The sequence below is a fragment of the Pteropus medius genome, unplaced genomic scaffold, assembly GCF_902729225.1.
Source record: "Pteropus medius unplaced genomic scaffold, Ma_sr-lr_union100, whole genome shotgun sequence".
NCBI lineage: Eukaryota > Metazoa > Chordata > Mammalia > Chiroptera > Pteropodidae > Pteropus > Pteropus medius.
In genome coordinates this window covers 2,820,043-2,833,483 of record NW_024355990.1, presented here as the reverse complement: position 1 = coordinate 2,833,483, position 13,441 = coordinate 2,820,043, and the positions used below count along the sequence as shown (strand labels likewise).

Sequence of the window (13,441 nt, the reverse complement as noted above, 5' to 3'; positions counted from 1 at the left end):
ATGCCACTGAACTATCACTAAAAATAGCTACTTTTATGTTGTTTGAATTTCACCTGAATTAAAAAGAAGCATCGGTTTGAAGTTTGCAAAATGCACAGAAATAAAAACGTGACCCTCGAGGCCCACCGTCTGGACGTCATCCCCGATAAAACGATGCAGCTACTCGCAGTGGGGAGGTGGCCTCATAGCTGCGCCTCCTCTCGGGGAGCTGGGGGTCCCCTCGCACCCGGCAGCACCGCATCGAAGCCCCTGCTGCCTGCTGGGAGGCAGAGGCCGTGCCCTGCACGCTCCTGCACACGCGGGCCGGCCCCGGCCTCTGAGAGGGCTCACGTGGCTTAGACCACGGAGGTGACGTGGCCACTCACTTCCCCTTCTTGATCGTGTTCCTGCCCAGCAGGGGGTCCAGCACAGGGTCCACCGTCTCGCCAATGTTCTCGATGAGCAAGATGTCCCCTTCTGAAATGGCCCGCTCGATGATGTCCAGGTAGCTGCGGGCACGGTGCAGGAGACAGCGAATGACGGAGGGCCTAGTGATGGCGGGTTCCTGCGTCCCCTGGGGGCAGCCCTCGGGGGCAGAGGTGACCCAGGGGCCAGAGGCTCGTGCCCCTCTGAGACCCATCCCCTCCCGCTCCCGAGCGGGGCTCGAGGCATCTGTGTAAATCACCCCTCTGGGGTCACAGGGGTGGGGGTGAAAACGGAGCCACCATGGCCACGGAGGCCACCGTGTTCACGCCTGCGTCCCATCCGTGTTCACGCCTGCGTCCCATCTGTGTTCACGCCTGCGTCCCATCCGTGTTCACGCCTGTGTCCCATCCGTGTTCACGCAGGCATCCCATCCGGCCTTCCCCGCACACGGGGCACACACAGGGTGGCCTTTGCTACGGGCCACTGTTCCCCATGTATGACGAGGAAATAAGCCCCACGAGGGACGAGGGATGGGAAAGTGACCGGCCCACAGCCTCTTGGCCGGCAGAAGGCCAGGCTGGACTCAACCCAGGCCGGGGCCTCGGTCGGCGCTCCCTCCCTGCGGGCAGTGGGGGTGCAGGGGCAGCCCTCAGACTCATTCTTTACTCTTCTTGGCACTGTCCCCAGGGCCAGATATTAAAAAGAAAACCCACTCGAGGCCAGTATTTATACTGAAAGATCCGTCCACTGTCGAGCAGGGACGAACCGCTGATGGTGTATTTCCTGGCACAGCCAGCAGCTGACCGGACGGCCCGCCCCCGCTCCCTGCCCGCAGGGTGGCGGCCACCGAGCACCTCTTCTGTCCCAGGCGGATGGCCTTCAGTTCGCTCCCGTATTTGTTTTTGATCCACTTGATTCCTTGCAGCTGGGCGTCCACGATGAGTGGCCAGCGCTCCGTGTTGCACAGGATGGTGGCATTCTCGGTGGACATGCGGTCGCTGGGGAGCCCCTGGTTGTTCCAAGTGGCCACGTCTGCGTCGTCGGTCAGCAGGCTCAAGGGGTCCAGACCCTCCGTGATGGGGATGGGGACCTGCCCCGAGGGAATGTCTTCTCTCAGAAGGGACAGTGTGGCCCGACAGCTTCACGGGAAAGCGACCCTCCCAGCGGCCGGTGGCTCTGCGGCAGGTGGTGGCGAGCCAGGCCCGGTGCGACAAGACGGCTGTCCGTCCACACCGCCCTGACGGAGCCGCCTGGGGCCGGCCGGAAAAGGTGTTGGCGTCGGCGACCCCGGCCGCAGTCCCCGCCCTGCATGGCCGAAGCCTCGGCCCGGGAGTCTGCCCCAGGGGACTTCTGCTGGCTTCCCGAGCAATGGCCGCTCACCTTCAGCTTGTTTACGTACGGGATCCAGAACCTCTCCATGAGCTCGTTGCGGTACTTCTTGGTGAAGTAGCCCACGTAGGAGACGAAGGCGGAGATCAGCAGCACGTCCCCGCACAGCGTGACGCCCTGGCTCCTGAAGTTCTCCACCGACTCGGCCCAGCGGACGTTTTCCGACGCTAGACCCCCTACCAGCCTGCAACGGGCGCGGGGTCACGAGCTCACTGGACGGAGGGGACCGGGGCGCCCCCGCTTCTAATGGCCACCGCCCGGAGAGCGCCCAGACGTGCTGGCCGGAACCGAGACGTGCCGTAAACGCGCGTGGGATCCCGGGCTCGGAGCGGGAACGAGCACGTGACACGTCTCACTGATCGTCCACACGGATCGTGGGCTGAAGTATCAGATTTGGGGCCTCGTATGTTATTGAAATTGATTTCATCTGCTTCTTTGTACAGTTTTAGGGTGGCAACTGGGCAACATTAGGTGACAGTGTGGCTCACAGGACAGTGTACTCTGGAGCCGACGTCATCACATGCTGCAAACGTGAGGTGGCCCTGGAAGCCTGCACCCAGCGCCACAGTACAGGTGACGGTGACACCATGGTACAGGCCACAGTGACGCCACAGTACGGGTCACAGTGACACCACAGTACGGGTGACGGTGATACCACGGTACAGGCCACAGTGACTCCACAGTATGAGTGACAGTGACTCCACAGTACGGGTGACGGTGACGCCACGGTACGGGTGACAGTGGGTTCCAACAGAACTCTGCCCGGGATGAGCCGCCGTGGACCTAGCGCCTGGGCAGGTCGGGGTTACTTGGGATTCTGCACTGCGAGAAGTCACGCTCCCTGAAGGCCACTGAGCACTCAGGGTCCACCTGGAAGTGCCACCGTTCCAGGAGGTGGGGTCGCGGGCCAGCGAATAGCCGCTCTGTTTAGCCTCGTGCCTTCGTGCTCGGCAAGTGAAGGCTGGGACGTCGTGGCCTCCGCTGGCTCATCCCTCCCCCCAGAGGCCCGCTGTGGGCCCGTCCATTCCGGGGGTCCGGAAGGCTGAGCGGCGGGGCGAGCTACCTGTTGGCCAGCGAGATCACCCTGTTGGTGGCGTCGGCCTCCTGCTGGCACTTGATTTTCTCGGCTGTCGCTTTTTCAAATGCCGACGTGAGGTTGCTCAGGTTGGCATTGAGCTCCTGGAAGGAGGAGCAGAAGGTAGGTCCAGCCTGGGGCGCAGCGTGGCCTCGCGGAGCGGCTGTGTCCTCCGTCCGCCTGCGTGTGCGCCCCCCCCGCCCCCCGCCCCCGCCCCGTGCCACTGAGCGGGCCACGGCAGCCACAGGCGTGCTGCTGGCGCTTACGGCGATCTTGTTTTTGATCCGGGACAGCTTCTCCTGCGCCTCTGCCAGCTCGGCGTTAGCCTCCTCCAGGGCCTGCCTCTTGGGGGCCACGTCGCAGTACACCTCGTAGAAGCGGACGATGTTGATGCACCAGGAGCACAGGCCCGCGGCAGCCGCGGACTTGGAGCGGACGAACTCAGGGTCGAAGGTCGGGTTCCCTTGGTAGGGCCTGGAGAGGGAACGGGGCGCTGGTGGGGGCCCTGCAGGACGCCCCGACGAGGTGAGGGCCTCTGACCGTGAGCTGAGCATTGTGTGTGCCCCAAAACACCGATCACAAGGGGTGGGGGCAGCACACGGAAAATTTTAGTTTTTTGTTATCTTAATAATTACAGAAAGGAGAAACAGAATTCTGGCCCCTGGAGTGCTGGTCTACGCGCACATCCTGGACGAAGGGAGAGGCAGCGCTTTATCCTGTTCCCGGAGCTTTACACGGCCAGCCTCGTGGTCACTCTCCAAGGACTCACGGGCGAGAAAACTTGGGTTCAGAGAGGGGTCAGCCACTTGCCCGAAGTAACACCGCCAGGAGGTGGCAGCTTCCCAGACGCGGGGTCGTGTGGCCGGCTCCCGCCGTATGGGAGGCAGCACCTGACCACGCTTGCAGGAAACAGGCCAGAGATGCTGAGCATCCCTCCCAAGGTGACTCAGCTCCGAAGGGGCCGCACCGTGTTTCACAGGGAGCCAGGCAGCCCCAGAGGCCACCCCACAGCACGCTGGGCCGCTCCTGCCTCCTCAGCCAGGTGCCCAGGGCGCCAGTGAGGCCACGGCCCTGAGGGTGAGGCTGAAAAGACTGGACAGTGCAGGAGTTACCTTGTCGGGGGACCGGGAAGCCTGCCCGTGGGTATGGCGTAGATGCTCTGGGAAGTAGTGTCGTCTAAATGACGACAACACCCTTATGCACAGCAGACGGAACGGATAACCCGCAATATGACTGAAACATGGTTGGAAGCAAGGCTGGGGGACGGCCGTCACCGTCGCCGTCACCGTCACCGTCACCCTCTGGTTTATGTCAGCCTCGCGTCGGCAAACGGGCAAAGGGGTGATGAGGAAAAGATCATCGTGGCATTTTCTCACGATGGCAAAACGGAGACGGCCCGACGCCACGTGCACAATGGCCGAGTCACGGCCCAGCTGTGGCCGTCGTATCAAACCGTACGACCGTTAAGCCTGCAGCTGACAGGGGTGTTTCACCAACACTGCGGGGAGGCCCCCAACAACGTCGAGGAGGAAGGAGCAGCAGAAGAAATGCCTGCGTCCCCTACGGCACCATTTCAGCTTCGGGAGAGCAGGACCTGGGAAGAACGGCTGGGAGGACGGCCCGGCGTCCGGGGCGGGGCCCGTGAGCACCTTCCTGTCTTTCCTCTCGTGCTTTGAACCACCCTGTATTTATCACACGTTCTGCGGTCGCCCACTCTCTTCCTCAGCAGATGGGAGCTGGAGACGCTGGGGTCTCCCCTGGCGTCCCTGGGGTCACGGGCGGGGGGGTGACTCATTTCTCAGTCAGGGTCAGGTGGACCCTGAAGCTGGGTTGCCAGCGGATGTCCAGGCAGGAGCCACATGAGACGCAGACGGCGGGTCTGGAGGGCTCACAAGTGGGGTGCCTCACCAGCGTAGCGCATCGGAATTTACGGGAAGACGTGGGAGTCCCCCAGCCCTTCCCCAGCCCCCCAACCTGGAGGGAGCTCTGCCCCCAGGTTGAGTGTGTGTGTCCTGACGAGGGGTTTGCAGGTGCAGCCGGATGCGCCCAGGCCGCCAGCCGCCAGCCGCGGGTTCCACCCCGCCCCACCGCGGCGAGCACGGGCTTCCCCAGGGAGCGCCCGGCCTGGGCCAGGGGCGGCGGGGGAAGGTTCCGGGGCTGCGCGGCGCCTGGGCTTGGCGGAGGCCCCCGTGGCGCGGCCGAGCCCCTACTCACTTGAACGCCTTCAGGCAGGCCTCGGGGATGTGCTCCTTGTCGAACCTCTTCAAGGAGTCCAGGAAGGTGTCCACCTTGCCCATCATGATTTTTGCGGCTTTCCAGCTCTTGTCCTTGGGGATCTTGCCCCCGGGTGCGGTCAGGATCATGACAGCGGCTGTGACATTGACCACGGCGTCCGGGGGGGACCCGAAGGACTTCAGCTCTGTCAGGTTGTTCTGCAAACGACAGGCGCGGGGCGGGGACCTGACAGTCACCAGCACCGGAACCGGGGGCCGCGGCGTTCCCTCCCCACGCGGGCCGGGTCCCCGTCCCTTTCCCCCGCTTCCCCACCTTGTTCAGCGTGTCGAGAGCTTCCTGCGCCGCCAGCAGGGCCGGCTCCGCCTTGGCCAGGTCCGTCTCACAAGCCTTTTGCTTCTCAGCGACATTCTGGAAGGAAGCCGGCCGGGGAACATCAGCACAGGCGGCGGGGCTGGCTCCCCGTCTCGCCCCGTCACGCTGACTTCCCCTCCCGCCCCCCTCGACCCTCAGGTCCCCAGGAGCCCAGGGGACTCAGGTATGGGAACCGCTCTTTCCGCTGGCTCCAGCCCTGCAGGAGGGGACCTGGGGCCACGCAGACAGCCCTGGCCGTGAGGCCTGACCGATTCCTGGAGCGTCTCAGAGTGCAGTTCAGTCTCCCCTTGAGAGAGTGTGAGCATCTGCAGTCATGCACGCGTGCCTCCGTTCACGCACCCATGCACGCGTGCCTCCGTTCACGCACCCGTGCACGCGTGCCTCCGTTCACGCACCCGTGCACGCGTGCCTCCGTTCACGCACCCGTGCACGCGTGCCTCCGTTCACGCACCCGTGCACGCGTGCCTCCGTTCACGCACCCATGCACGCATCCATTCACTCTTCTGAGCCTTTGGGTGCCGAGCAGAGACCAGCAACAGGCTGGTGTCTCTCAGAGAGGACCAGCATCTGCGTGGTAACGGGAATGAAGCAGCTGTGGGGTCGGCGGTTTGCTGGGCACCCAGGAGGGGGACAGTCTGGAAAGGCCTCCACCAAGTCCTGTCGCAGCCGGGGCAGAGGAGCTCGTGGATCATCCCGTTCCACACAGGGCTGTAGGGACGACGTGTGGAGCAAGGCATGGAAGGTGCACCCACTCCTTCTTCCCTGGGGCACCCAGGGGCTGGCGAGGGGCAGGCACCCGGACATCCGGCCACAGGTCACAGAGTTCAGGGTGCCCAGGGTGCAGGTCCTGGCTGGGAGCCTGACGATGTAACTTGTTATTTTTGAGTCCTCGGCGCGTGGCCGACCGCACCAAGCCTTAGTTTCCTCGTCTGCCGAAGAGGACCGTGGTTGTACAGTGACGATGAGAAGCTCCTGGCCACCCCGTCTGACCCAAGTGCCCTCCGCTCTCCAGCTCTGGCCCCTCCTCCTGTCTGCCTTGGAAGGGGCCCGTTACACTGTCTTGCATCTCCAGAGGTAGCGGACAATTTCTGGGACACTCTCAATTTAAACACTCATGCAGCCATGACCGATGGCTTAAATGCATGCAGGGAGTGGTGATGAGAAATCAAGCCAACGGTGACAGGGACCTCCTGCTGGGAGCTGCCCTGGCTGTGACCCCGGACCTTCTGAGGGCTGTGGGGCAGCGAGTCTGCGGGCCAGGCTCCGGCGCTGTCTTCCCAGCCTTAACGTGCCGGCCTTGTCGACGTGCAGACCCGATTCGCACGGCGGGGCCCAGGCCTGAGAACCTGTACTTCTGCCAGCTCCCGGGGTGCTGCCCCCGTGGCTGGGTCCCTCGCTCTGGAGCATTTCCCTAGGGGACAGCCTTCTTCCCATCTGGGGGCCCCATGTTGGTTTGGGAACGCGCGTCCTCTGCCTGGACCACCCGGGGGGCCCAACCCGAAGCCCCCGTCTACCCACCTTGTTGATGACCTCCACCTTGATCTCTTCCTCGTCGGCAATGGCCTTCTCCTTGCTGACCTTCTCGGTTTCCACGCCCACCACCTGGATCAGCTTGTCTGCGTTCTCATTCTTCTGCTTGAGCTCAGCCTCCTGAATCGCCAGCTTGGCTTTTAAATCGTCTACCTGTGGGAGGAGACACCAGGAGACAGGCAAGCTTGGGCCGGGCCACCGCACGCTGCCCTCCACTGGGACAGGCCGGTGGCCACGGCAGCCACAGGGCCGAGCAGAGCAGCAGGCCCTACGGCTCATTTCGAAGCATCTTTCAACTTCTCCGTGCGAAGTATTCACGGAGCACCCACCCGCTGTGCACCCGCTGTGCCTCCAGTGTTAGACACGTTCCCGTTACTCAAGGTTGGCAGTCAAGGTGGCCCAACGGGCTGAGGGGTTCTCAGCAGGCTGGGGCGCCGCGAGAGAATGCCTGGCCCCAGGGACAAAGCGTAGCCTCAGGAGCACGTGCGAGGCCCCAGGCCCGGCCGGCGGGAGGGCGTGCGGGCAGCGCTAAGTGATGGGCGATGCTCTCCCCAGTCTCTGCAGCTCCCGCCACAAGCAGGTGGCTCTGCTGCTACAACCGTCTGCACTGGGAGCACGTGCCGAGTCCCGGGACCGGGGCCGGGGCCGGAAGGGACCTTGGAAAAAAGCAGTGGCCTGCTGGGTGGGCCGGCCCTGGGCCTCTGAGCAGCCTCCCCCCGGCTCCGCAGAGCTCCGCGCCCCTCCTGCCGCACAGGGGTGGCCTCGGCCCGCCCTGCGCTGTCCAGCGCTGCCTGTGGTTCAGTGGGGCTTCCGCTAGAGCTGGGGTTCGGGCGCCGGCCCCTCGGGGGCAGAAAGGCTGGGCCGCCCCGTTTGTGCGCCCCTCTGCCGATCACACCCCGGCAGGGCAGGTGGCGGCTGTTCACCGGGCTCCCTCAGATACCGACAGGGGCCGTAAGGGTGAAGAAGCCGGGACTACACGTCGAGGACATTTAAAGCCTGCAGAAAACCCAAAACTTAGGACGTCCCGAAACTAACTGAGTGTGGCCGAAGCCTTTCCTTCCGGGCACCACGGCCAAGGGCGTTCCGGGGTGGACGCATTTTCACGGGTGCCCCCCTCCTCCCCGCTCCCGCCAGACACGGGGCCGACGTGAGCGCTCAGCATGGCGTTGGCATCCGGAAAGGGCTTCGAATCCGCCTGTTACGTCGTAAGCCATGCTCGCTCGCTGAGTTTGAGAGCGGGAGTTTCTGCGGGGCGGGAGCCCTGTCCGTCTTCCTTCCTGGCGTGCAGGCGGGGGCGGCGGGGGCCCAGGAAGGTTCCGGAACCCGCCTCCGAGGCCCTGCCCTCCCTACCTGAGAAGCTGTGCTCTGCAGCTTCATCAGGCCGTTCTCCAGCCTCTCGATTTTGGCGACCAGCTCCGTTCTCTTCTTGGCCAGCAGGTTCTGGTAGAGTTTGATCTGCTCCAGGAAAGTTTTGGGCGTGGTGTAGTTGTAGCGCCTCTCGGTGGCCAAGTACACCTTGGACATCTCGTTGACCGTTGTGTGCACGTAGGCCATGAAGTGGCTGATGGAGGCCTTCACTTCTGGCTGCAAAGGCGGGACCGGCTGTTCACTCCCTGCTCCCATCCTGGGGGACCCTGGCCTCCCTCTTGGAGGGGCCCGGGGAAGAGGAGGCTGCCGGCCACTGGGAATCGCAAGGTGGGGCTTCCCTCACTCGCCGGCGACCCTGGATGAGACGCGGCCCCTCCCCCGACCTGGGCGGTTCGATGGGCAGATGAGGCGTCGCGAGCCGGGGCTGTCGCGGACGCTGGTGACGCTGTGCCACCCAGGGCTCTGGTCAGTGCCGGGACACATCAGAGCTGATCACTGTTCTCACCTCTGCGTGTCACACACACTCACACGCATCAGAGCTGATCACTGTTCTCACCTCTGCGTGTCACACACACTCACACACATCAGAGCTGATCACTGTTCTCACCTCTGCGTGTCACACACACTCACACACATCAGAGCTGATCACTGTTCTCACCTCTGCGTGTCACACACACTCACACACCTGCATCCCTGGCAAAGCACAGGGCCCGACGGTGTTCAAATGACCCGGGCCGCTCAGCCGGCATTTACCGTGCATTTTCTGTGCTGGGTCCTAGGGTTTCGGTGGCTCCTTTTCCCAGCCTGCTCTGTGCCCCTTCCATGCCAGGGTCACGTCTTCCACCACCTGCGCCCACCCCACCTGCCCGAAGACAGGCACTGGGAGCTTTGCCCCAGGAATTGTCTAAGTGACTTTAATTTTAATTCAGGTTAATTTGGAAACGTGTTCGTCCATCGGGTGGGGGTGGGGGCGGCATTTCCTGCTCCCAGGAAGCCTGTCTCAGGGGTCAAAGACCCACATCTACATTTCACTCGGGGCACAGATGGAACGCCGGTCGTAACTGCGGCCAACCCTGAAAGTGAGCACCCCAGAGACGACAAGCAGGGGATTCTGTCTTTAAAAACTGGGGGAAAGTTAACTTCAGGTTTATTTTATCCTCCCAAATAACAACGTCTGTTCGAAATAAATGAATCGTGGTGACGAAGCGGGACTTATCCCGGCCTTGGCTGGCACACGGGTCACTGCTAGGCCAGCAGGGTGCGCGGACGGTGAGCGTGGCCCCCGTCTCTCAGTAGAAGCAAGACCCTTTAGAAGCAAAGCAGAGGGGGCTTACATCCCCAGTGGTCTCGCCGTCTAAGAGGGGCAGGTCCAGGTGGGCGGGGCCGTGCCGGGGCCCGCGGCCAGAGGAAGAAGGACGCCCGTGGGCCCTCGTGTCCGTGATGCGGGCTCTCCGGTCAGCCCTGCCAGGGGCCGTGGGCACACGGGCGTCCACCTTCCTGAGCCGGCCTCGTGGGGCCGGGAGCCCCGCGCTGGTTGAGTGACTCTGTCCCCCACACAGTAACATGGGGCCGAGAAGCCGCCACAGCAGCCCGCGTCTGTTTGCAATTTCATCCCCTGGGAATTTTTTAACATCAGTATTGGTTTTTAAAACGTCGCATCCAAACGTCACCGGTCTCGATTACTGAGGTTTTGGGTGCTCCTTACATTGTGCACCAAAGGCGAGTACCTTGCTCACCTCACCCAAATCCTGGCCCCGGAGGCAGAGGGTGGGGATCCTCCCGGCCCCGTGAGCGTCAGCACAGGGGTGACGGAGGGTGACGGAGGGTGACGGAGGGTGACGGAGGGTGACGGAGTGTGACACACCTGGATCCCCTCGGTCTCCTCCAGGAAGCGGGCACTGACGGACACCAGGGCGTCTTCCGGCCACTCGTGGAACCAGTCGATGGCCGTGCAGTTGACCACGGCTGGGAACTTCCTCGCCCGCACACGCAGGACGGAGCCCACGGGGGAGAAGCACAGGATCACCTGGATGCAGGGCACAGAGGGGCTGCTCAGAAGGCCGGTGGCGCCGAGGCCGATCACGCCGCTGGGCAGGACGCTCACTTAGCCAGAAAAGCTCCACGTGGTCTCGGGTCCCAAAGTCTGGGGAACACGTGCCGGCTTCAGGGTCGGAGGCCTAGGCTAGCACTGAGGTGGGTGTAGGGTCGGCCCCACCCTCCCAGAGTGGCCTTGGAAAGGGGGACCGAGTAGGGGATGGGCGTCCACCGCAGACGGAGGAGGAGGCCGAGGACGAGGAGGGTCACTATCCCATGAGCAGGTCTGGTCTCCGGGGGCACGGAGCCTCCTCCAAGCCCCCGAGGATGGTGGCTAATTTCCAGACAGACTGGACTCCCTGGGACCCAGCCACAGAAGGGGCTACAGACACGGCCCCAGGCATCCCTCCTGGGCCGGGGACCTCTCTCTCCTGGTGGCCTCGGCCACATTACAAGTGGCCTCTCCTTGTAAGGTTCCTCCTTTCCCAGGCATGGTGCTGGCTCACTGGAGGTGGCCGCCCCACCGAGGAAGAGGCCAGGGGCGGGGAGCACCTGTGGGGGACCCTTGCCCCCCAACGACTTAGCCGATTGGACTGGGTCACCAGACAGGGGTGACAAAGAAACTCCCTTCGTAGACTGCATGGAGCAAGGACTGAGAGCCAGCAGGTGCTGTGGGGTTGGACCGTCCCCCGCAAGGGCAGTGGCCACCTGGCCACTAACCGGGTAGTTAGTTCAGTCCCCTTCCCCTGAGAGGGAATGCTGAAGCTACTCACGCATTCAAACTTGCTGTGCGTGTGCGTGCGTGTGCGTGCGCGTGCGTGTGTGTAAAACGCTTACTTTGGCCATCAGACCTCTAGCAGCCCACGCCCATCAGGCTGCCCCAGCACCCTCTCCTAATAGATTTCCTTACCCCGGGAGGGAACCCCCCACCCCCACCGCCCTGGGAGGCCCAGGGGCCCTGCGGGGACGGAACGGGCACCTTGAGCTGCCTGCGCACTTTCTCGATGAAGAATTTCCAGCAGGTTTCCCGCGTGTCGTTCATGCCGATAGACTTCACCTGCGGCCGCATGGACGAGATGATGTTCTCCACCTCGTCGTCCGCGAACAGCCCCGGGATCTCCCCCGAGGCCAGCAGGTCATTGATCAGCACCAGGAACTGCTCCTCGGCCACCTGGGAGTCCGTCATCAGGAACACCGAAGGGACGTTCTTCACCGCCGACTTGATGTACTGAGCGCTCAGGTCCGCCTGTGCCCGGGGGGACATGCGGAGAGTCTGCGGCTGGAGGGTGCTCGGTCAGGAGCCTCCCCGTGACCACGCGCGGGGGACACGGGGAGGTCAGCGTCCCCGGCAGCGTGCAGGGTCTGTGGAGGGCAGCACCGCCCACCGGCAGGTGCATGGGTCAGCACCGTGCGGTCTGTCCACACAGTCATTCAGCCCCCAGACGCAAGGACATCCTGACCCACGGATGAGCCTGAGGACGATACGCCAGCCGCGAAGGGACAAATGCTGTACGATCCCACTCACACGAGGTCCCTAGACACTCGAATTCGTAGAGACAGGAAGTAGAAGGGTGGGTGGCAGGGGCTGGGGGAGGGGGAGTTGTGTGTAATGGGCACAAAGTGTCTGGGAGCTCCCTGGAGATGGCAGTGGTGACGGCTGCACAGCGCCGTGAGTGTGCCTAACGCCACCGAGCGCTGTGGTTAGGACGGGAAACTGTGTGCTACGTGGGTGTTGGCACACACGCACAAAGGGAAAAAGCCCTGAAACGGAGACCCCAGGACAGGCCCCGAATACGTGCACCGCAGGCTCGGACCAGGAGACGGACACGGGAGGCCCTCCCTACGCGCATGGCAGCGCCGCCGTCCCGAGGGGGTTTAGAGGTGACGTGACCGATACGCGCGTGGTGTCTGGACGCGCGGACACGGAGAGCAGTGCGTATCTTGCTCTTTTTGAAAAATGCTCCAACTTATGCGTGAAAACACACACTGGAAACGTCTGTCAGTGTCATCCGAGTATTGGTGGGACTTTTCGAGGTTTCGGTGATTTGCTCATCTGTGACATCCAATTTTCCTCTGAGACCTCTGGGCCTCCGTCATTCTTTAAAAGGCTTTAAAAATGTCCGTCGTAGGTGTCCCAAGTGGCTCGGCCTTGCCCTCTGGAAGTGAGACCGTGTCCCCGGCGTCTCTCTGTTCAGAGAAAAACGTCGCCAAGGTCCCTTAGCTGGAGTCGACGGGCGTGTAACTGGGGTCGAAAGCAAGCCTCGAATTTCCTATTTTTTGACAAGTTAAAAAAAATTTTTGAAGGGAAGCCCCGAGCTTGGAGAGCAGAGGCACAGGTGGGGTTCCAGCTGTGGACCTGACTGTCCACGCGGGCCCAGTGGTCATCCCGGGCAGCAGGACCACGGCTGGGAATGACTCGCGGGAAGCCGTGAAGTTCATCCACGTAGAGAGTTCGGATCTGGTCAGACCGGGCTTGGGCGAGGGATCCTGGCCGGAGGGAGGGAAGCCTGCCACGCCGGGTGCCGGCCGGAGCGGCCGATTCCGGAAAGACCGGTGGCCCTCAGGGGCCTGGGCGCTGTCTCGCAAAGTCGCCCTTCCTTCAGTCCGGGCTGCCCTTCCCCAGGGGACGCCGGCATCTGCTGCACCTTCTTAGGCCGCAGACGCCTGTCCCCAGAGTGCCACCTCCACCGCTCCCCGTCCTTGCCGACGCCCCGAGTCGTTTCGCGTGGGCCGTCCCCTCCTGGGTGTCCCTGACTCCTCAGACGCGCTCACGGGGTCCGTTTCCTCGGCTTCCCCCACGCTTGTGACCGGGCCGCCTGGTCCTCCACCCTCATTTCTCGTCTGGTCGGAGGTGCCACCGTGCTCGTCACCGCCACCGTGCTCGTCACCGCCCCCGCTGCGGACATCGTCTTCAGCTCCGGAAGCTGAGCTGCTGTGGGTCCCTTCTCTACTTGCCATCGCCATTGGGCCTGCAGCGCACGGTTCTCTCGGGACAGCGTTGACGGAGGGGCACCTGCTCCCTGCTCTGGCACT

General features: G+C 63.3%; 1 protein-coding gene across 12 annotated transcripts in view; it reads right to left on the bottom strand.

The window, feature by feature from the left end:
- Positions 1 to 13,441, bottom strand: part of DNAH17 (dynein axonemal heavy chain 17) — a 106,213-nt gene that overhangs the window by 19,098 nt on the left and 73,674 nt on the right. For all 12 annotated transcript variants that reach the window (XR_005652146.1, XM_039859625.1, XM_039859618.1 and 9 more), the window contains 9 exons: positions 8,357 to 8,590; positions 6,995 to 7,159; positions 5,417 to 5,512; positions 5,084 to 5,301; positions 3,136 to 3,343; positions 2,858 to 2,973; positions 1,786 to 1,978; positions 1,260 to 1,495; positions 366 to 488 (listed from right to left, as the gene is read on the bottom strand). Coding sequence is in view for 11 of the 12 variants with exons in the window: in XM_039859625.1 (XP_039715559.1) it covers positions 366 to 488; positions 1,260 to 1,495; positions 1,786 to 1,978; positions 2,858 to 2,973; positions 3,136 to 3,343; positions 5,084 to 5,301; positions 5,417 to 5,512; positions 6,995 to 7,159; positions 8,357 to 8,590 (1,589 nt within the window). In the remaining variant the exon portion in view is untranslated. The remainder of the gene's footprint in view (positions 1 to 365; positions 489 to 1,259; positions 1,496 to 1,785; positions 1,979 to 2,857; positions 2,974 to 3,135; positions 3,344 to 5,083; positions 5,302 to 5,416; positions 5,513 to 6,994; positions 7,160 to 8,356; positions 8,591 to 13,441) is intronic.